This window comes from Lacerta agilis, chromosome 2 (assembly GCF_009819535.1).
Source record: "Lacerta agilis isolate rLacAgi1 chromosome 2, rLacAgi1.pri, whole genome shotgun sequence".
NCBI classification, from domain to species: Eukaryota; Metazoa; Chordata; class Lepidosauria; order Squamata; family Lacertidae; genus Lacerta; species Lacerta agilis.
In genome coordinates, this window is record NC_046313.1 from 24,056,376 (window position 1) to 24,079,403 (window position 23,028).

At 45.1% G+C, this 23,028-nt stretch overlaps 1 protein-coding gene across 3 annotated transcripts in view; it reads right to left on the minus strand.

The window, feature by feature from the left end:
- The window catches only part of SLC39A11 (solute carrier family 39 member 11), a 249,482-nt gene extending 238,323 nt beyond the window's left edge, over positions 1-11,159 (minus strand). For all 3 annotated transcript variants that reach the window (XM_033138929.1, XM_033138928.1, XM_033138927.1), the window contains exons 1-3: positions 11,037-11,159; positions 8,247-8,379; positions 7,556-7,594 (exon numbers count right to left, since the gene is read on the minus strand). In XM_033138929.1, the coding sequence (XP_032994820.1) occupies positions 7,556-7,594; positions 8,247-8,354 (147 nt within the window). In that variant the 5' untranslated portion in view covers positions 8,355-8,379; positions 11,037-11,159. The remainder of the gene's footprint in view (positions 1-7,555; positions 7,595-8,246; positions 8,380-11,036) is intronic.
- Between the last annotated feature and the right edge of the window lie 11,869 nt (positions 11,160-23,028).

The window sequence follows — 23,028 nt, forward strand, 5'->3', positions numbered from 1 at the left end:
CATCATCCCTGACCACTGGTCCTGCTAGCTAGGGATCATGGGAGTTGTAGGCCAAAAAAACATCTGGAGGGCCGAGGTTGAGGAAGCCTGACACCGTCTTATTTTTCCAGGCTAGCATAACTGTTTTAACCAGCAGAAGGTCAATGGCACTGAAATCACAAAGACTAGCCCTCTTCAAGTGTTCTTGTTCGTGTTAAGGAAACACACAAAGGGGGCTGTGGGGACAAGTCTGCTAGCTTCCCTCCGTCCCATATTGCCATTCTGGCTGCGCTCCACAAGCTTCAAGGAGCCTCCTGTTGCAAGCCATGTGGGGAGTCCCTAGCAATGCAGGAGGGCTCTCCATGTCAGACATTCTCTCTCCAACCTGTGGGAATGATGGGGATGTGGTGCTAGAGAAGTCAACCCTGCAGTCACCCTCACATGTTGACATAAAACAAAAAATAATAATCAGAAGAGGGCTAGAGTGTTGCTTCAAGTGAGGACTGTCTACATTTCCCATTTGATATGAGTATTATAAAGAACCGAACAGTTACAAAAGCTTCTTTCAGCTTATCAGGTAAAGGGTCTATACTCTGAGGCAAAATTCTTTTCTTCCAAGGCAATAAAGGGGCTAATTTATAGGCAGAAATTGCTGCGCTGACATAAAGGGTTCAGCTTTTGAGCTATGATTTAGCAGACATGTTTCTCCCCACCCCACCCCCCAGTAAAAATTGCGATAATCCAATACGGATTGGTCAGCATGACTGATCATTTCAGTGACTTGACATTTCAGCACTGGAGTTGAAAACAGCCATGAGGAATTTGTGAAAATGGTAGGAGAAGATGGTGCTCCTATCAAAAGATTGTAAATATTACCACAATAGCAAAGACTGAAATGACGGGTTTGATGGAGAGTGCTTCTGTGCTAAGAAAACGTTACACAAGCTAGCTAGAAAATAAGGAGGAAAGGCACTCTCTCCAACAGAAATGAAATCTCTGGCTGGGTAAGCCAAAGGAAAAAAGAAAGCCTATCAGAAGACAATATGGCTAGATGTGGAGCCACAAGAAAGACTGACTATTGAGTTCTGGTTTCCAGTTGCTTCTGGGAACTGAACTTTAATTTAGATCAGGCATAGGTAAACTCCAGCCCTCCAGATGTTTGGGACTATAATTCCCATCATCCTTAGCTAACAGGACCAGTGGTCAGGGATGATTGGATCTGTAGTCCCAAACATCTGGAGGGTCAGAGTTTGCCTATGCCTGATTTAGATTATTTTGTGCAAAAGGAAGCTGTGAACAATGGTTCCTTGCTCTGTAACATGTTCTTCTGTTGCAAGTGGCATTGTATTTGTAATGATGTTTGCAGAGCACCCTGAATGGCCCCCCTGCTACCCCACATGGAACTGAGGGTCTTATAAAATCTTAAAAGGAATGAAAAAAGTCGTGGAGATTCGGCTGATACCAAATCAAAGCTTCATCTAGATTGGTGGGGTACCAATTTTGGAAAGACTTTTTGCTTACATAAACTCTCTACACCAGATTTCAACGAGCAAATTATGGCAGTCTAAAATGATCCGTTCTTGGAAGGGCAGGCCGATTTAACTGCCGGGGGGGGGGGGTGCAAGACACATCACTGTTTTATGCTGTCCAACCCTGTGCGCAAACATGTACCCAGTTCCTGCATGTGGAATATACAAGAGGTTACTTCCTCTACGTGGCAACTGGGCACCAAGAACAAACTCTTTTTATCAAAACCTGATCAAGGTGGTCCTGTTGGGGAGCTCTCATTGGGGGAGGGGTGTAACCACATGCAAAGCAGAGCACAGGAGGCATGAAGCTGCTTTTAAGGTGATGCAATGCTCTGAGTGTAAAATATATCAAAGCATTCTGCAGTATTCTGAACTGCCGCTTTAAACACACGCACACATACACAAAATTATTTATTATTGGCTTGAAACACGCCTAAAGAGATTGGGGGCAGGGGAATCATAGGCAGATTATTATTTTTCTGCAGTGATTTGGGCAGTGCTTTTTTCTATAAGAAAAAACTTCTAGGGGTACTCTCATTTTGACTCAAGAAAATCACCATTTTATAGTTCAAATTGGGGGAAAATAAATAACAGTAAATGGACAATAGTACAGATATTCACAAAATGTTTAGGGGTATGCATATCCCCGGGGGGGGGGAGCACTGGATTTGGGAAACAAAATTGTATCACCTTTACAGATAAAGAATAATACCCAAAACAGTCCACAGAGAATTAATGAATTGATAAATGCATGCCAAAGATGCCTAGGCAAAGTTCCAACACAATCCCTCGATCTGGTGTGGATTCCCATAGGCTGATAATGGTCTGCTCCAAGGAACTGTCTTGCTATTATGTGGGAGAAGCAAATCAAGAATTTCTAACACAGCTGGAAATTGTGACTTGTTTCACCCAAACATATCAATAAACCAAGAAGAATATTTGGTTACAGATTATGGTTTGCTTAGAACGAAACAAACCATCATCCTCTGTTCAGAGGGGCTGCAAAGCCAAAGATCCATGGTTTGTTTCTCCCACATAATAGCAGGGAAGATCAAAGCAGCCAAAAGCGAATTTCGCGGTAAACTGTGGTTTGCTGTGATATGTGAACAAGGCCTGGATCTGCTCAAAGGTGAGGACTTCACTATGAAAAGGAGCATTTCCGAGGGCCTTCTGGCGGTTCCCTCACTGCGAGAAGCGAAGTTACATGGAACCAGGCAGAGGGACTTATGAGAAGTGGCGCCCACCCTGTGGAACACCCTCCCATCAGATGTCAAAAGAAATAAACTATCGGACTTTTAAAAGACATCTGAAGGCAGCCCTGTTTAGGGAAGCTTTTAATTACTGTATTTTAATATTCTGTTGGAAGCCACCCAGAGTGGCTGGGGAAACCCAGCCAGATGGGTGGGGTATATTATTATTATTATTATTATTATTATTATCATTATTACATGCCATTGCATAGAAACATTGGTAGTAGACAGAGCTGGCAGGTGAGGGGACACCCTTTCATAATAATATAGCCATCTGTTAATTCCTCAATTTCTCCACGCAGGTAGACTAGGAAGGTGGGAATCTGACCTGATAATCTCACAGAGAAATCCTATATGCAGTGATGCTAGGACCAGAAACATGCCACCATGAAGCCAGAGAACAAAGCACACAGAAGTGAATTCCTAATCTAGAATTAACTTCTCAGCGCCTTTTCGATTGGCTGATTGCCACACAACGGAATCAGTGTTGCCAGCTTCAGTGTTACCCACGAGTTGCCAACACAAAATTAAAACACGGAAAGCATTCTTTTAAAAGGGCTGTCACGCTGGCTGCTTGTCAAAAACTGGCAAACATCGCTGTTTTCAATTCTGAAATTGGAAAAGCGATATTTGTTTCATAGGCCTTTGCAAAACAAAGGAGAAAAATGTATCAAATGCCTAAAGCTCTTGAACAGTGTCAGAACTCAACGGAGTAATCAACGGAACGGAATATAAAAATTCATTTCATGCATGATTGCTTAACTGCTGGAGTGTGCTGCATTTCTCCTGAAAGAATGACTAGTCATTTGAAAAAAAAATTAGCACTTTTTATTATGGTCCTAAATCACTGTATGGTCTTCCCCCACCCACCTCAAAGCAGGAGAAATAAAGCAAGAAAGGATTCAGCAACCCACCACAAACTTGTGGCAAGATACATACCATCTAAAAAGCATCCTAGACTTGACTTGAGACTAAGAGTGGACCATACAACAAGCACTTGTATAATTTGTTGTTGTTGTTGTTGTTGTTGTTGTTGTTGTTGTTGTTGTGTTTCTCCAGCCACTCTGGGCGGCTCCCAACAGAATTAAAAGCACAATAGAACATCAAAAATTAAAAACTTCCCTAAACAGGGCTACCTTCAGATGTCTTCTAAAAGTCTTCTAAAAGTTTATTTCCTTGACATATATGCTTCATCAATTCACCAGGCAAATATTGTTAGATAATTTAAACAAATTTTTTTTAAAGGGGGAAAAAGAAAGCTGTGGATGCTCAAAGCTGTTTATTACATTTTTACCTTACACTTCCCTCTAAGCTTAAGACTGCATACATTTGTCAGTCTGTGGTATGCTCACAACAGCCTGTAAGTTGGGAGTATCTCGGTTCAAAGTTGTTTCCTCAGTGGAAACAGAACAATAGTGGCTTCCATTAAACAACGTCCAGTTCCAATAAAGCAATGACTGAGTGCATCGTCATCCAGATTTGAAAGAAATGCTTCCTTGCAAAACCTTCTCCCTCATCCATTCGACAAACCTTCCTACCGTGACTTAATTGTCCCTTAATGGAAATCAATCGTGCTTTCGTTTTTTCATTTTTTTAAAGCTTCATTTTTTTCAGTGCAACAGATACAAGCTTGGATTCCTTCACAAGGCCCACACAGAAAAGCATGAGAAACCCTGCCCAGGATTAAATGGGTGTAGCTTGAGGCAATTTACACACACAGCTGGCCGAGCAGCAACTTGCTCCATAATTGATATTCATACGGACTCTCTGCTACCTGACAAAGACTTGCTTGTCCATTAACAGCCTGCCAGGACTTGAATGGGAGCTTGAAAAGAGGCCCTGCGGCAGCATCTGTTACAAGGAAAATGATAAAGAGGCAAGAGCCAATCCAACAACAAACCACAATCCTGCCAGGAAATCGGGCTCAGCGGAGACCTCCTGCACAGATTTCTTGCTGCTGCTCCTTTCTAAGAGGCATCCTGAGATGCCATCTCAGATTCAGGGTGGAAGAATGGTGGGGCTGAAGAGCATCTGCTATCTCATCAAGGAACACAAAGGCAGAAGCAAGGCCAGCAATAGCAATGGAACTGCATACAATGAGGTTGGCCAATCCCAGAAACCATATGGACCACATTGGAGGAGGAGATCCTTCAAGTAGGTTCTCCTAGCTCAGCTTTGCCCAACCTGGTGACTTTCACATGTTTTGGACTACCATTCCCATCAGCTCCAGTCAGTAAAGCTGTGGAAGGTTGTCCTATACCAGGGGTCGGCAAACTTACCTGGCCTCAGGCTGGTTCCTCTGGCACTGATCGCGCGGCGGACAGGAGGGTGGGGGAGCGCATGCCCATATGCACACGCTTTTTCCGGCATACTTCTGGCACGATGTGGCGCCGTAAATAGCTTGTGCGCATGCGCAAGCGACATTTCTGGCACACATCTGGCACGGCACCAGAAATAACTTGTGCACATGCACACGGGCCTCCGCAGACCTGGAAGTGCACTGGAAATGATGCATGCGCACAGAGCCGTCTCATACATAGAGGCCGGTGGCGCGGCGCGCCAGGGCGCAGGGCACCCCAGGGGCGCCCCCATGAGCCCGCCGGCATACCGGGCTCCCCCTCCCCAACCAGCCCCCGACCCCATGGGCAGGCGGGCACTCGCGCGCCGGCGAGCAGGCGGGCTGTAAGCCGCCCGCCCTCGCCTCCCGGAGCCCCAGCTGGAGCGCTGAAGCGGCACGGGGCTTTGCGCGACCTTCCAGCACTCCAGCTGGGGCTCTGGGAAGCGAGGGCGGCCGACTTGCAGCCCGCCCTCCCGCCGGTGCGCGAGCGCCCGCCCGCCCCCCCTCATCCTTCGCCCGCCGGAGCGCGGGCGGCCGCTCCAACGCCACGCCTCTCATCCCCCGCTCGCCCACCCCCCCTCCCGAGGGGCGGCCAGCGCGGGAGGGAGGCGGGCGGAGAGGCGGCAGGCTGGGGGCACCGAGGGATCGTTGCGCCAGGGCGGCCGATCCCTCTAAGATGGGCCTGCATGCGCACAAGCTATTTGTGGCTTCGCGCCGACCCGGAGATGGGCAGCCGTGCCATGCCGCACCAGTAAGAGTGGGCAGCGGGGTCATCGGGGGCCGGATAAATGGTTCACGTGGGCGGGCCTATGTTTGGGAACCCCTGTCCTATACACACACACAAGCTTACTCTGGATTAACATTCACAGGAAGTGCTCTACTTTGAATGCCCCACCTAGCTGAGATATGTGTGAATGTTGACTAGGTACAAAGACTTCTTGGCAGTGGTACCCAGAAGATCTGAGCCTGTAAAGCATACACAGGTAAGAAAAAGGAAGCGATTCAGCTCTGTGGGCTTCTCAAGGCTCGGAGAAACCAATGAACAGAAACCAAAACAAACAACCAAGAGGGTAGGAAGGAAAGGGGAACCCTCTGGGACCCTGGGTGGTGGCGGTGACAGTGAAAAATGGAGTAGGTGGGTGGAGATGCAGTGGCAGCAATGGTGGGGTGCATGCAAGAGAGATAATAAAGAGAGAGAGATCAAGAAAGAAGATGAGTGTACATCCAGTAAAACTTGAAATTGCTATTGTATGGGTTGTCCCCTGCAACAACCATCATCAGATCACATCCATCTCCACTGACTGAACCATAACCATCATGGTTCTAGTGCTTTTCCATGGTGCAAAAACAAGACTCCAAGATATGGCCCCTTTTGGATCTTCTCGATTTTGACAAGGGGTCCCCTCAAAATCACCAGCAAATCATAGGTCAGCTGTGTCTACAGATCTAATTTGTTGGTGGTTTTGTTGTCATCTTATGAAGTTCCATGAGGATCTGTGAGTTGGATAAAACTTCCTGCATTGCTGGCAAGCACTGGATCTGTGTGTGTGTGTGTGTGTGTTTTTTTTTTACTGTACTGTATTTTCAAAGTAATTATTTTGTTCCTAGATTTTCCACCTGACAAAAACTAAGATATTTTGGATGCAGCAGCTTGCAGCTCCATCTCCAGAGCTGGCTATATTTGCAATTATCTTCTGGAAAAAATTAAGGCACAAGGAACAATTTTACATTCCAACTAAGTTATATGTAAGAGATTTCATGTTCTCAGAGTAATAGGAAATGTTTATGTTTGGCTCCTTATTATGTCTCCAAAACTCTTTATTTGTTTATTTTTCTTACAAACTGAAAGTTCAGTTTCCCCTCATGAATGTTTCTACAAATGTTTCTACCCAAGAGACGCAAATAAAAACCACAACTGCAGCTAAAGCAGTCTCCCTTGAGTTGTACCCAATGAAGTCATCCTGTTGGGGCAAGGCCTACCACCTGTGCCATGAGACCTTAACTCCCTCTCCTCTCCCAATTCACCCCCTGAAATCTGCTCCAGAGGACTGGAAGAACCCCTGGGCCAGATCTGAGGGTGATGGGGAGGGGAAGGCAAGACACACAGGGAGAGGAAGTCCCATCACACAGGCGGAAGCTACAGCACTAATGGGACAACTTTGTTGGCTATAACCCCCATAACTTTGGAATAAAATTCAGTACAGGAGCAATGCATTACCTGGCACCAGAGACAACATTACACCTGCTCTGCTCTCAGAAATACCAACTCAAGACAGGGCATGATAAATGCTGCCCAAATTCTTCTGATATCTCACACAGATATAATTAGCTCGCATGCAGTTATGCAAGAAACACTAATACAAAAAGGCAGGCATACGATGCGCCATCGGTAGCCAAAGAGACAAGATCAGGACAACATACAGAGCAAATTAAAAGAAACAAGTGTGTGCTGTACTTACCCCTGCAGCAAAACCCAGGCTGCCATCCAGGATCCGTCTCTGCAAATTAAAACAAAAGAGCTTAGATCGCTACGAGAGGCAAGGTATGGCAGCTTGTTGTGTAAGAGCAAGACGGAATACAGAGTTGGAGACCTAGCCACAGTTCAGCAAAGAGCTTTGGCTAATGGGCACGAACATCAAGAGCAAAGTCTCCTCTTTCCTCTTCTATCCTACTGCACTTCCACCCGACTTGCAACATCCCTGCAAGGTTGCGCGCCCTACTTCCACCTGACAAGTGAGAAACTTAAACTAACAGCAACTTGTGTGTTTACTCAGCGGGTCCATTAACTCAACAGGTTATTAGCCCAGGTCTCCAGGCCTAATGCTCTAAATACACCTGTATATTGAAACAAAAAAAAAAGAACAATGGCAAAAATAGCAGAAAGGTTTAAGTCAGGAACATATAGTGGCAATGTTAAATGAGCTGCATCATCCAATTAATGTTCACATTGAGCAAAATTCAACTAAACCGTTGCGCTAGCAAGAGCCAGTGCTGTTAGCATAATGAAGCCTTCCTTCTGCTCCCCCATTGGCTTGGGTGTGGGGTCAGAAGATCCCCCAGAACAGCGTGCAGGGGGAGCAGAGAGGACATTCTTCCATCTGGCAAGCAGAAAGCTGCACCCTGAAAAATGAACTGAAGTACAAGACTCACCTGCCCACTGGAGAAGACAAACACAAGTGCTGAGCCAGCAGCTGTCAATCCCCAGGTGAAGAACGTTCCTAGCAATGCTTGTGACACTGGACTGTAACCCAGTAACATACTGAGTGCTCCTGGATTTGATGACCTAGGACAGATGTAAAGCCAACGTAAAGGCAGGATAGTTTCGACGTTAAAGCTTCACCACTCAAAAAAAAAAATCTTTCCAATCATATTTTCAGAGGTTCCACACACACCTATTGCTCTTATTAGCAGAGACTGATGATGGATGGATGGATGGACAGACAGGTAGATGATATAATTTTCTTAATCAGATTTGCATTGCATTCTAAAGGTATTTTCCAGTGGGTCTGAATAAGGGAGGTGCAATTTCAAGTGCCACTTCCCTCCCAGAGCCAGTTTGGGGCAGAACTCAGGCAAAGCTCTCTTCCAAGCATCAGTTCCCCCTTGTAAAACTGCAGTATGTTTGCAACCCTGCACACAATAACAACAGAGCAAAAGTCCTGTAGGATTGTACTGACCAGCTTGAAAGGATAATTGTGAACTTAATGAAGATTACAAAAACACATCATTTGTTGTGCAGTCCCGCTTGAAAACAAATCATTTCTAGTGCAGTCCAGCTCAAGTCCCATTGCTTTCAAGTGTGTGTGAAGCCTTAATTTCATTCAGAATGAACAAAGCACCTATGCTGATGTGATATCCTTCCATTTACAGAGTATGTTCCCAGAGGTGGACAAATTTATACATATCCAACACAGCTATTAATTATGAACAGTCAAAACCAGAGGTACTCAGCATAGTTTGCACATAACTCATGAAATGGTAAAACTGCACCTTATGCTGACTCTCCAATATTTCTGATCAAATGCCACAAAAAAATGGGAACTCCGGAAAAGGAACTGGAGTAGGAGCCAAAAGATGCAGTCTCACACCCTTGCACTCTACTTATGGCCTCCCTGTGTGGGGTTTATATACTGGAGATGGCATGCTTTGTAATATTGACATACCTGGGGTGGGTGTTGACTTGGGGAGGGTGTGGCTCTTTTAAATCCTCCCTCCCATTAAAGCCCTCCAGCTATTTTGGGACTACAATTCCCATCATCCCTGACCACTGGTCCGGTTAGCTAGGGATGATGGGAGTTGTAGTCCAAAAACAGCTGGAGGGCCAAGTTTGGCCAACACTGCATTAAAGTCAATGGGAGAGAAATTACTTGTACCAGGCCCATGGCTGGAGTCCATTTGTGTCATCATCGGCATGTGTCCTGATGCGAGTCCCTTCCCTTTGCTGCCTCAGAATGAGGCCGACTTTGGCCATTTCGCTGGCATTTTCTTCTCTGGTGGAACAGCTCAGCTCACAGAGTATCCCCGCCCCCCACCTCCCCGCCCAGTGTATCCAGACTGAAACCCCCTTTAGTCAGCAGAACTCAAATTCAGGATTGCTCGAACCTACTCATGATATGTTGGCAAAGCGCTCCGCTCCATCCAATGCAGTTGCTGAGCATCAGGCCTTGCAGAACGTAATTCAGATTCATGGAGGTGAACCAGAGTCTCTCACTCATATGCACTGTAACAACCCCATGGGGAAAGGGATGGATGGAGATACACACACAGAGAGAGAGTGCTGTAAATTAGCCAGGCACCCGGCACGTCTTGCAACTGGCGTTGGTCCAGTTGTGATCACATGGAGATCTCTGGATGTCAGGTTGGCGATTAACATCTCCATCTGGCAGGTCCCTCCAGCTTTCTTAAGCAGGTAAGCAGAAGGGCTTATTTACTGCATGATGATCCTTTTTACTCCAATGAGTACATAGTTCACACCCCCACCAGCAGTTAATCCCTATGATGACACTGTGAGGTAGGTTAAGAGGCTGTGACTGGCCCAATTATTCAGCTCCCTTGTTTACCAAGAACAAATTATGATGTGGAACATGCCACAAAGATTCCTTAAAAATAAAAATAAAAAGACTGAGGGGTGTAGCACCCAACAGCCATTTGTGTTACTGCAACAAGTCTGTAACTAATGTACACACACACACACATATCATACCATTGGACCAGGGAAAGTGGGGTGGGAAGAGAGCAATCAAGTGCTCATCCAAAACATGCGTTCAGACCAAAATGTGAGAACTGGAGAATCTGGAGATTTGGGCACAGACATAGGCACAGCCAGGATTTTTATGGGGGGGGGGGCGCAAGCCTTTGTGGGGGGGCAGAACCTCAGTTAGCTATGTATTTTTTATTGATTTTTATTGATGCTCCTCCCTGCCCTCCCCCCCTTGGCTACGCCCATGTACCCACGTATGAAGTTCCTTTTTCCCTGATCCAGGGGGCAACTTAACTTCATAAAACTAGCAACTACAAGGAGGACTCTTTACGAAACTTGCAACCGCACTGGAGCTGTAAGTCCTGTTCTGCACAGTCTCGTTTCAGTTGTGCAGGCATAGACTTACTGACACAGCCTACCCAGAGTGTGAACTGCGCCTGAATGAATGAATGAATGAGTCTGTTTGCCATCTTGCAAAATACAACCCAACCCCCCCCCCAAGGGGTGGGAGATTCTTTCCATTAGATTTTATTTTTAATTTTATTTTTTGCACAATCACGAATTGTTCTAATATGCACACCTTCTAGCCAAGGGATCTGTTCCATTCACAGTTCTAATCCGTTCGACATCCGTATTTAACTAAAAACATTTCCTAGTTTAACTTCCTGGCTTTTACCAGTAAGCTGCTTTAGGGACCACTCCGTTATTTAGAAAAAAATATGTAACAAGAATCAACTCACTGCACATGAACCACTTCTAGGACCGCGCAGGAGTTGCAAGTTATCGCAGGCGCTTCAATTCCGGCAGCCACTTCCGAGTTCCTCTGTACACGTGTCTCTCAAACAGGCGTGGCTCCGCCCACTATCTTCCCCTTCAGCCACTAGCAACGCGGCGCGGAGGTGCAGCGTGGATTCTGCGGTGCACGTCTCCGAGCTTTGGGAAAAGTGGAGCGGGCGGCCAAGCCTGTGCGCGTCTTTGCTGCGGTCGAGGATCGCGATAGGGCTGTGAAGTTCCCGCTGATTAGCAGCTTGCTACATAGGGAGAGCTTGTTTGCTTTCCAAGGGCCTATTTTTTTATTGTAATTTTTTGTATGTTGTGTGTGTGTTGGCGTGCGCGCACCTACACACACACACGTATATGCATATGATAGTTTTAATAGATGATATATATATCTATAGAATAGTTTTAATTCTATCCATGTTTAATTGTTTTAAATGATTTTTTTTTCTTTTTTGCAGTTCATATTTTTATCTGTAAGCCTCCTTGAGTCCCATCGGGGGAAAGGTAGGGTATAAATAAATATATAATTGTAATAATAGAATTGTAGAGTTGACTCATCTAGTCCAGCCCCCTGAAATGCAGGAATCTCAGCTAAAGCATCCATGACAGACAGGGTTCGAAATAAGCAGGGCGCCAGGCGCATTTTGCGCCTAAAGATTCTCCATTTGCAAGCACCTCCAAAAGTCTGAGTGCCAATTTATTATTATTATTATTATTATTAGCCCCTGACTGACACTTAAGGATTACTGAAATGTATGAAATATTATGTGCTTTGAAGCCTCAAAGTAAATGTTTAGGATATAGACATTACGTTAAGGAGTTTAACAGTAAAGAGTAGGGTGTTTTGAAAACTGAAGTTCGGTAACAATATTTTTATTGTAAACACCAAATTAAACATGCATTAATAATCTCTGTTAAAAATGTGATATTTACAACATGTCACTTATGTGAATTGCGTATTAGTTCATGCTTATCAAAATAATAAAAAGTGTTGCTGACTCCCCCCCCCAAAAAAAAATGGCAACTAGACATTCTGTTTTGGCGCCCACAACCCAAGTCTCAGGAGCCATTTAGCTCCTAGCTTTTATATTCCAGTTTCTAACACTGATAACAGATGGCCATAATAATAATAATAATGATGATTCAAGAACTTGTCAAAAAGTTTGATTGTTATTTTTACACTTGAATCAAGGCAGTGGGGTTCTCCTTCACTACACATATAGGAATAAGTACAATATCCACTATTGTTGCTGTAAGCTTTACTTACTATTGTTGGCAAACAGTTGTGTTTCCTGGCCACCTGACCTCAGTACTTGCAACAACAGTTACTCTATGAGTCCATATGCAATGTGTGTGTCCGTACATATATTTATGCTTACAGACACATTCCAGCTCAGTAAACCATGCCGTGCAGTTTGATGAAACTGACTACAGTTCATTAGACTGCTTTAAGTTACCACAAGAGTTGCCTTTTTGCTTCTGAAAATGGGACCTTCTCATGTGGCCAGTCTCCACCAAAATCAAAGTATCTTAACATTCTATTGCTTTAAACAGTTTATTTAGGCAATTATTATGAAACATTCATGCTTTTGCCGTTATCTTATTTATTTTATTTATGAATTGCCTTTCATGAGGCCTCCCAAAACAATTTACAATGTGACTTACATAAAACAGTAGCGTATGCAAAAACAGTTAAAGCCATTGCATTTACAAAGGCAATTATATTTTAAAAACTATAAATATATAAACAGTTTGAAACAACAACAGCACATTGAAACAATTCCAATTCCAACAAGAGGAATGCCAAATGGAACAAACTCAGCAGGTGTGGCTTTCTTCAGCAATACATCACCAAACTAGTTAAATTTCTTAACGCTGCGTTGATTTTGAAAGCAGGTATCATCAAGAGGGGAGGAAAAATAACAGTCTTCCCTGGATCTCTTTTGGCTGCTATCACAAAGAAAACAGCAGGTTTTATGACCCTCATGAACTTGACTCACCTTGCTATAATTTTTGCTGTAAACCAAGAGCTCTGTGGGACTACAGCTGTTTATTTGAAAAAGAGCCACGGACCTCCCAGAATAAGCAACAATCTTTAAAAACTGCATTCCTGAGCATACTTAATCTGGAAGCATGTCCAAAACTCTGTGGGTTTCTCACTTATAAACGTTCATCAGAAAGGCCAATCCAAATCGGACAAGGAGGGGTGGAGGGTAGTTCAGAGAATTAACTGTGCTACTCTGTTAAGGTAAAAAAAAATGCAATGGTTTAGAATCGCCTTTGGTTTTTCCCAAGACTCATTGGCAAAGGTACTTCATCTTCCTACGCATAATTGTCTTGGCGTGTGCATGTTTCACAGCATTACCTGGTTCTGTTAGCAGGCAGCATTAATGGGCTGTCACTTAGCAGACTTATCGATTGCCCATTTGCTCGCCATTAAGTGGAAGGTGGAATAGCCAGCCCTGGAGAGCCAATTGGTCTAGAGAGTCAATAGCACAGCTTGATAATTGGATATTTGTGGTGGTAACATCCCTTTTGCCTGCAACTCATGGGATCCGGCTGTCAGCTCTAACCTAAACAAACTCGGTGCCCCCTCAGGAGCAAACAGAAGCACAGATTTCTTGTGCTTGTGTTCCAGCTCCAAACATAAAAGTAGAGTCTGAAACGGCAACAGAACTGAAGCACATGCCCGTTGGAAATCTGAGTTCACATCGCATGTACAGTGATATTCACAAGCAGCTATTTCTACTTGCTGGATTAATTTATGAACAGAATGCAGGTACCGGTAGCAGTCTCGGTCCACTACAGTGTTACCTCGGGTTAAGAACTTAATTCGTTCCGGAGGTCCGTTCTTAACCTGAAACTGTTCTTAACCTGAAGTACCACTTTAGCTAATGGGACCTGCCGCTGCCGCTGCGCCGCCAGAGCACAATTTCTGTTCTTATCCTGAAGCAAAGTTCTTAACCTGAAGCGTTATTTCTGGGTTAGCGGAGTATGTAACTTGAAGCGTATGTAACCTGAGGTACCACTGTATACCTGAAGGAATGGCTCCACCCCCAGCATTCAGCCCAGACATTGAGGTGTGGCTCCGAGGGCCTTCTGGCAGTTCCCTCACTGCGAGAAGTGAAGTTACAGGGAACCAGGCAGAGGGCCTTCTCTGTATTGGTGCCCGCCCTGTGGAATGCCCTCCCATCAGATGTCAAGGAGATAAACAACTATACAACTTTTAGAAGACATCTGAAGACAGCCCTGTATCAGGAAGTTTATAATATTTGACATTTTGTTATGTTTTATATGTGCTGGAAGCTGCCCAGAGTGGCTGGGTAATAATAATAATAATAATAATAATAATAATAATAATAATAATAATAATAATAATAAATAATTCACTTGAGAGGTTTTTAAGGGACTAAGGGATAGTCAACATGGTGCTCTCTGGATGTTATTAGACACCATCAGCCCCAGACAGCAAGGCTAATGGTCAGGGATGAGATTATTTGGAGTCCAATAACAACTGGAGGATTGTTCGCCACCACTGGACTGAATTAAAGATAGCAAGGGTTGTGAGATTTTAAACCTTCTTGCTTGTGCAGTCAGTCCCCTTGTAGCTTTAACACTGCCTCTGATGAAGCTGATGAAGGATGGAGGCAATTAAGAGTAGACATGGATCCAATAATCAGTTAGGGATATTTCAAATGGCCTTGACCTCACTCAAGGGGAATAAGCAATTGCAGTTGGTAAACATTTATTAAACATTTTAATAGACAAATGTTAGGACTTGTACAACTTGCAATTCACCAAGACGAAAAGATAAGCCTTCCATGAATGTATGGTGGCTCATCAGCCATTTGATTGAAAACTAGTTTTGCTGCCTGGTTGAAGCTGATAATGTTTGGAATTGTGGCAAGGGTGTGTGTGTGGAAGGGGGGGATTTAACTGTTTCCTTCCCCCTGCTGAAATCCTTCCTCTCAAAGTACTATCTGAGTTGGAATGAACTTCCCACACATACAGTGGTAACTCGGGTTACAGATGCTTCAGGTTACATACTCCACTAACTGAGAAATAGTACCTCGGGTTAAGAACTTTGCTTCAGGATGAGAACAGAAATTGCGCAGCAGCACAGAGGCAGCAGGAGGCCCCATTAGCTAAAGTGGTACCTCAGGTTAAGAACAGTTTCAAGTTAAGAACGGACCTCCAGTACGAATTAAGCTCTTAACCCGAGGTACCACTGTACTCAGATGTGCACGGGGGGGGGGGGGAACTTCAGAAAGAATTACCTTAGGACCACAGCAAGGAAGGAAAGGGTTAACCTGCAAGCAGCTGCTGTGGTGCTGGTAATTATCAGTCCTCTCCAGTCCCCCAGGAAATGCCTGCACATTAAATGCAAAGAGGCACATAATTCCTAATTTGGCCCTGTGGCTACAAAACTGAAGGGAATGGGGTCCTCAAGCACCTAACCAGGTCTTTTGCTACAGTTTCCAGAGGAGAACTACATAGACCTTTTGTTACAGCAAACTAAAAAAAAAAAGTGTGTTGTAATATTCAATGCTTACAGAGTTGCTGCATAAACATTCAGCTTGACTGGCCTGTGGGTGAGCATGGTGCCATTCTGCTCCTTTGCCTTCAGTGACAGTCTGGCACACAGAAATTTAGCAGGCAAAGCTTTTAACACAATTTATCTGCATTTCAGGAGCTGTGGTACCTGCCAAAATTCTGTTTTAATCCCCGTGATGGGGTGAGCTCCCAACCTAGCAGTTCGAAAGCACGTCAAAGTGCAAGTAGATAAATAGATACCACTCCGGCGGGAAGGTAAACGGCATTTCCGTGCGCTGCTATGATTTCGCCAGAAGCGGCTTTGTTATGCTGGCCACATGACCTGGAAAAACTATCTGCGGACAAACATCGGCTCCCTCCCCATCCCCCACCCCCACCCAGTTGTGAGGCCCCTCCCCATCCCCCACCCTCACAACTAGAAGAAAATGGAAGAGTGTTACAAACAAAATTGAGTGAAGCCAAGGATGATGACATTATTTAAAATTCTGCAATTCACAATTTCTCCTCTAAAGGACATAAGATATTATTTTTAAATACCATGGTGATTTTTAAAAATGCATAAAATTAACACTGAAAAACTTTCACAATAACTGAACATTGTAAATCTTTTGTGGCCTGGGCAGGCCACAGGCCTGCCTGTTATATACCTACTGGGATTGACAAGGCATCTGACCCTCACCTGAATCTCATAGCTCTCCTGATGAGTGCTTTGGTCTGCCCACCAGATACCAGGCACTCTACTATTCAAATTAGGCCCCAGTGTTTTTGTTGCAATCCCTCTTCTCAATTAAGTAATCAATTGTAATCTAGAATTTAAATTCTCAAAACTTTCTTATTTGTTTATTCGAGCAAGTAAACTACTGCACTCACTTCATTACAAACAGTATTTCTACCTGCAACACACTTGAGGAAACCTGTCCCTCTTCCTTTCACAGATATTTTGTTGCCATTTGCAACTGTAGCTGCCTCTGATTAGTTATCATTTAAATCTTGGGGAAAACAATTAGCATCGCACGTCATTGCATGGAAGTTGCCAAACCAATTAATCAACTAGAAGGATTACTGTTAATAGCACCAGTTTTCCTATAACTTGATTTTGCTGGATAGTTTTGATGAACTGCAAAAGCATTTTTAGTTTGCTTTCTGTTGCTACCCTGGAACTTTTCTTTATAAGTGCCACTTTGTTTTGAAGTCTTGGGTTTGCAATTTTGGGAGAGGGGAGACTGCCCGCTGGGGTAAGGTCCCCTAGATTTAGAGGCCCTAGGCTTCAGCCTACTTAGCCTATACATAAATCCAGCATTGCTTAGCAAACTACGGTGCCCAGAATAATTTAAGGGTGGGGAATGTGCTTTAAATGTATAGTGTGTGTGCAGCCTTTGTAAACATGATTAGGATGGCACTGTGATTACAGGCTGTGGGATGCAATGACAATGGAGGTGTGTGCACATGTGCTATTTATTTAACTGTAGCATGCTTTGAAATTTACATCAGGAGAGTTTAAGTTCAGACCCTCTAAGTGTTCCAATAGGGACAGTCCCAGGTTTACAAAAGGTGTTCCGGTTTCTGATTTGATCCCAGAATGTCCCGCTTTTCCTTAGGATGTCCCTATTTTAATCGCAGAAATGTTGGAGGGCATGGAGTTATGCAACCCTCCGAGCCAAGGAGAGGAGTAACTATACAACTTTTAGAAGACATCTGAAGGCAGCCATGTATAGGGAGGTTTTGTAATGTTTCATTATGTTTTTCCCCCCTAAGAATTTATTGAATTTTAATAATACAACAAACACAAAATACAACAAAACACTACAAAAACCACAAAAATACAAATACAAAAATACACAAAAAACCTAAAAATCTTAACAAACACTTATTTAACTATCCTTATACTATTACTAACATTATTTGGGGACCTCCTCACATCCTCTCTTTCTGCGTTCATTGCAAATCCTCTTTAGTAATTTCATAACATTGTATAATTATCATTCTCATCTAATCTTAATCCTTAGTTTCATTATGTTTTTACATATGTTGGAAGCTGCCCAGAATGGCTGAGGCAACCCAGTCAGATGGACGGGGAATAAATAATACAATTGTTATTATTATTGTTATTGAATAGGATGCCCCTATTTTTATTTTTATTTTATTTTGTTTTGACTATGGCAGACCAACATGGCTACCTTCCTGTAACTAAAATAATACAAGTTTTCTACATGCATGGGACCAGTAAGGAGGTTGAAGTGAACAAGCGGAGTCCTTCAGGCGAAGGAAAGGCTGGCTACCCCATTTTATGTTGCATTACAGGAAATCAGCAATGGTGGATTCCACCCCCATCGTTTAGCCCGGACACTGAGGTCCAGCGCCGAGGGCCTTCTATTGGTTCCCTCCCTATGAGAAGTGAGGTTACAGGGAGCCAGGCAGAGGGCCTTTTTGGTAGTGGCACCCTCCTTGTGGAATGTCCTCCCATTAGATGTCAAGGAAATAAACAACTGTCTGACTTTTAGAAGATATATGTAAGCAGCCCTGTTTAGGGGAGTTTTTAATGATGGATGTTTTATTGTGCTTTTAATTATGTTGGGAGTCGCCCAGAGTGGCTGGGGAAACCCAGCCAGATGGGAGTGGTATGAATAATAATAAATTGTTGTTGTTGTTGTTGTTGTTGTTGTTGTTGTTGTTATATCCAATCAAAGAGTATTAATGGGGACATGGTTTGTCCATAGGCTGCACACTTCAATTGACGGATGCTTAGAACCTAGTAATTGAGGTTTTGCAGTCCTTTCCCAGAGCTATGGCTTTTAGCACCACAGCTTGTCTTGTATGGTGTGTTGCTTTTCTCACTTCTCTTTCATGGAGAAGAGTTTCCGCTTAGAGAAAGAAGAGTTAGATCTCTGCAATCTTGTCACAAGAGTTTGCTGGCAGATTTTCACAGTTTAAGATAACACCAAGAGAGCTGCTGCTGCTGCTGCTGACATTTAAATTATCAGGATTTTTTAAAAAATTATATATATAAAAAACTGGTGTTAGTTCCCACAAATATGTCGAACAGTGTGAGCCTGGAATCCACTAAGACACACCACCTTGGGTACTCCTTCTGGAAATCTCAGCAAATACTGTGTTCCTAAATGTTGTGACAAGATAAACACAGCCACCACCCATAGATACAGGAGCTCTTCTCTGCATAACCTTTCCAGCATCTCTCGGCAAACTAATACCGCTTATATTTGACTATATAAGGGGCAGGGGTGCCAACTTCAATAAAATATGGGGAGGGCAGGTGAGCCTCACCCCACATAATCAATCACAAGATGCAACACGCACACATCATTTGAATGGCAATGCCTATCAACTTTTGGGGGCTGACCCCCTTAAACATTTTATTGGGGAGGGCAAAGGGACCTTTGCCCCTAGGATTTGTCCTCTATGTTAAGGGGTGTGGAGGGACTCATGCCTTGAGGTCATCATTGTAAACTCAGTCATATTTATATATCAATATCCTATTGATATATAGGATGGTTGGACAGTGTTCTCGAAGCGACTGGCATGAGTTTGGCCAAACTGCGGGAGGCAGTGGAGGATAGGCGTGCCTGGCATGCTCTGGTCCATGGGGTCATGAAGAGTCGGACATGACTGAACGACTGAACAACAACAATCCTATTAAAGGACAGGGTACATGGAAGCTGTAAGGCAGGGGTCAGCAACCTTTTTCAGCCATGGGCTGGTCCACTGTCCCTCAGACCATGTGATGGGCCGGACTATTTTTTTGGGGGGGGGGGAATGAACGAATTCCTATGCCCCACAATTAACCCAGAGATGCATTTTAAATAAGAGCACACATTCTACTCATGTAAAAACAGCAGGCAGGCCCCACAAATAACCCAGAGATGCATTCTAAATAAAAGGACACATTCTACTCATGAAAAAACACGCTGATTCCCGGACCATCTGTGGGCTGGATTGAGAAGGTGATAAGTTTACCTCTTATGCAATTTGAGGGGCTTTTCTTCCCCACTGAGCTCATATACTATAGAAGCCTGCTTAGCTGGAAGTTTGGCTCTGTGGGGAGATCAATTGGGGGGGGGAGGTTCCTGCAGTCTTCACCCGTGAACCCATTTTGCTGTTAAAAAACCTGACTCTTCTCCACCCCCCACCCCTTTTGCCTCAAGTGTTTTAGCGTTGTCACATTAAACTAATTCGAAGCTGGCTAAGAAATGGCATGCTGCAAATCTAAATTAAATTCTTTCCTTGATGAATGTGCGACAAGAAATTGAATCTTGCAGTCTTATTTGCAATTTTATTGTGCTTAAATCTATAAGAGGCGAGAGGGGGAGATTATTGTCAGCAAAACAAATTAGGGGCTTACAAAAATGTAAATAATGCAAGCTGCTATTTCTTGACAACGCAGGTTTGTGTGTTGTAATGCTAACTAAACCTCCCCCTTGAGTACTCTTCCCCACTCCCTGCACTATATGGGTCTCTGTGTGGTAGGGCTTTCCATCTCTCCTGTGTCCGCGGGCAAGGCCATCTCCAGAGGTCAGCCTCATTAGGCAACTGTCAAGTTCCACTATCAGTTCCTGTGTCTGCCGCTGTTTGCTGTAGCTGCTACTACCTGTTATCTGCCCTTTCCAGGTGAGTAAGCAGGTAGAAGAGCAAGGGATGCTCCTGATTGGCATGAGTGAGAGAAAGAGGCACGGGAATGAACCAAGAGGCCTACTGAGAGCAGGGCCGTCTTAAGCCTATCTGGCACCCTGGTACGAAGATCCCTCCGGCGCCCCTCGCGCTCCGCTGGGCAGGGCCAGGCACAGCGGGAAGCTGGAGGGCGCGGCACTGCGGGCAGGAATGCCGAACTCGCGCTTTGCCGGGCAGGACCAGGCTGCGGACGCGGGGAGGCCGTCGGCAAGCCGCCGCTGGTCCTCCCACCCCGAGCTGGGCAGGGAAGGGCTGCGGACGCAGCAGACAAAGCCCGGCAAGCAGGCGAGGCGTGGTGCTAGTGGTGGCGGCGCACCTTCAGTGCGCCTGAGCCCTTCAGTGGCGCCTGAGCTGGGCCCAGCAGACACGACCCTGGCTCCGGCAGGGAGGAGAAGCTCTCCACGAGGTTGCAAAAGGAGGAGGAGCCACGAGAGGCAGGAGCCGCCGGGATCGGGCCTGCAACCTGCCAGCCGGGGAAAGAAGCCGGGAGCCGCACGGCGTGCCCGACCAGGAGGTGCTTCATAGCGCAGCTGGCGAGGGCGCGTTGGCAGATCGAGATGGCTGGAGCGGCCGCCCTCGCCTCCCGGAGCCCCAGATGGAAGGACGCGCAAAGCCCCGCGCCGCTCCAGCTGGGGCTCCGGGAGGCGAGGGCAGACGGCTTGCAGCCCGCCCGCCTGTGGGGGTGGGGAGGGGTGGGGAGGGGGAGCCCAGTATGCCGGCAGGCTCACGGGGGCGCCCCTGGGGGGCACGGCGCCCTGGTGCGCCCGCCACCAGCCCCTATGGATGAGACGGCCCTGACTGAGAGCATATTGACCAAGGACTCACACAACCATAGAACCAGCAATGCTATGGGCTCACCAGAGCTTCAGACCCTAGCCAGCAAATAGTTTACCAGAAGCTAGAGCTGCCACTTCCCTGTGCCTCTTAGCCTGCCATTGCAGAGTCAGGCAGTGGCCTTTAAGGATCCGGATTTGGTCCAGGAGCCACTAGGTGCTGATCCCTGCCATGAGATCAGACCCTCCAAGTGTCCCTATTTTCCAGGGACAGTCCTGGATTTACAAAAGCCGTCCCAGTTTCCAGTTTGATCCTGGAATGGCCCGTTTTCCTTAGGACATCCCTATTTTCATTGGAGAAATGTTGGAGGGCATGGAGTTGTCCGACCCCTGAGCCAAGGAGATGAGTAACTATACAACCTTTAGAAGACATCTGAAGGCAGCCCTGTATCGGCAGGTTTTAAAATGCTTAATGTTTTATTATGTTTTTATATATGTTGGAAACTGCCCAGAGTGGCTAGGGCAACACAATCAGATGCATTATTGTTACTAGTTACAGGCAGGTAGCCGTGTTGGTCTGCCATAGTAAAAAAAATAAAAAATAAATCCTTCCAGTAGCACCTTAGAGACCAACTACCGTAAGTTTGTTCTTAGTTGAACAAACTTAGTTGTCTCTAAAGTGCTACTAGAAGGAATTTTTTAATTTTTAATTTTGTTATTATTATTATTATTATTACTACTACTACTACTATTATTATGGAATAGGACATCTTTATTTTCATTGGAGAAATGTTGGAGGGTATGTGAGATGATTCTGTCTCCAAGGAAATCCAATAAATATCAGGGTGCCAAATGGTGAGAAACGCACACAAAGAGCAACACAACCTTTAAAAAAAATCCTCTGCAAGGGTATGGTAGTTCTTAGTTATAATAAGTGCCATGCTGTTAATCATTGACTTCTGTGCTACTCCTTGCCAATTTTTGTCTGGCATAAGCAGCTGCCTGTATCAGGACTAGTCTACATGTTACTCCTGAGACACTGCAGTCAAGATGAGGAAAGGTCCCAAAGAAGCCTAGAGAGCCCTTGTACCTCTGCACCAGTCCCCCACACCTCTGCACTCCAGTCATATATTGAAACTTTAGGCACCCAGGAGCATAGCTGTCAACCTTTCCCTTTTTTGCGGGAAATTCCCTTATTATAGCAGTGGGGAACAGCAGGGAGGGTTGACAGCTATGCCGAGGAGTAACAGCAACAGTGGACAGGAGCTACTATCCAGGGATCCCCTGTGTAGGATTCCCAACTGCACCTAAGGCCTTCTGCATGCCGAGCACATGGTTTATCTGCCCCTGAGCTGTAGTAGCAGGATGTGCAGATATTAGTAGGTGATAATGTTTCTGAATGGTCTGAAGCTCAACATCAAAAAAACTAAGATCATGGCCACTGGTCCCATCACCTCCTGGCAAACAGAAGGGGAAGAAATGGAGGCAGTGAGAAATTTTGCTTTCTTGGGTTCCATGATCACTGCAGACGGTGACATCAGTCACGAAATTAGAAGATGCCTGCTTCTTGGGAGAAAAGCAATGACAAACCTAGACAGCATCTTAAAAAGCAGAGACAAAGGTGACAAAGGTCTGTATAATTAAAGCTATGGTTTTCCCAGTAGTTATGTATGGAAGTGAGAGCTGGACCATAAAGAAGGCTGATCGCCGAAGAATTGATGCTTTTGAATTATGGCGCTGGAGGAGACTCTTAAGAGTCCCATGGATGGCAAGAAGATCAAATCTATCCATTCTGAAGGAAACCAGGCCTGAGTGCTCACTGGAAGGACAGATCCTGAAGCTGAGGCTCCAATACTTTGGCCACCTCATGAGAAGAGAAGACTCCCTGGAAAAGACCCTGGTGTTGGGAAAGAAGGAGGGCACAAGGAGAAGGGGACGACAG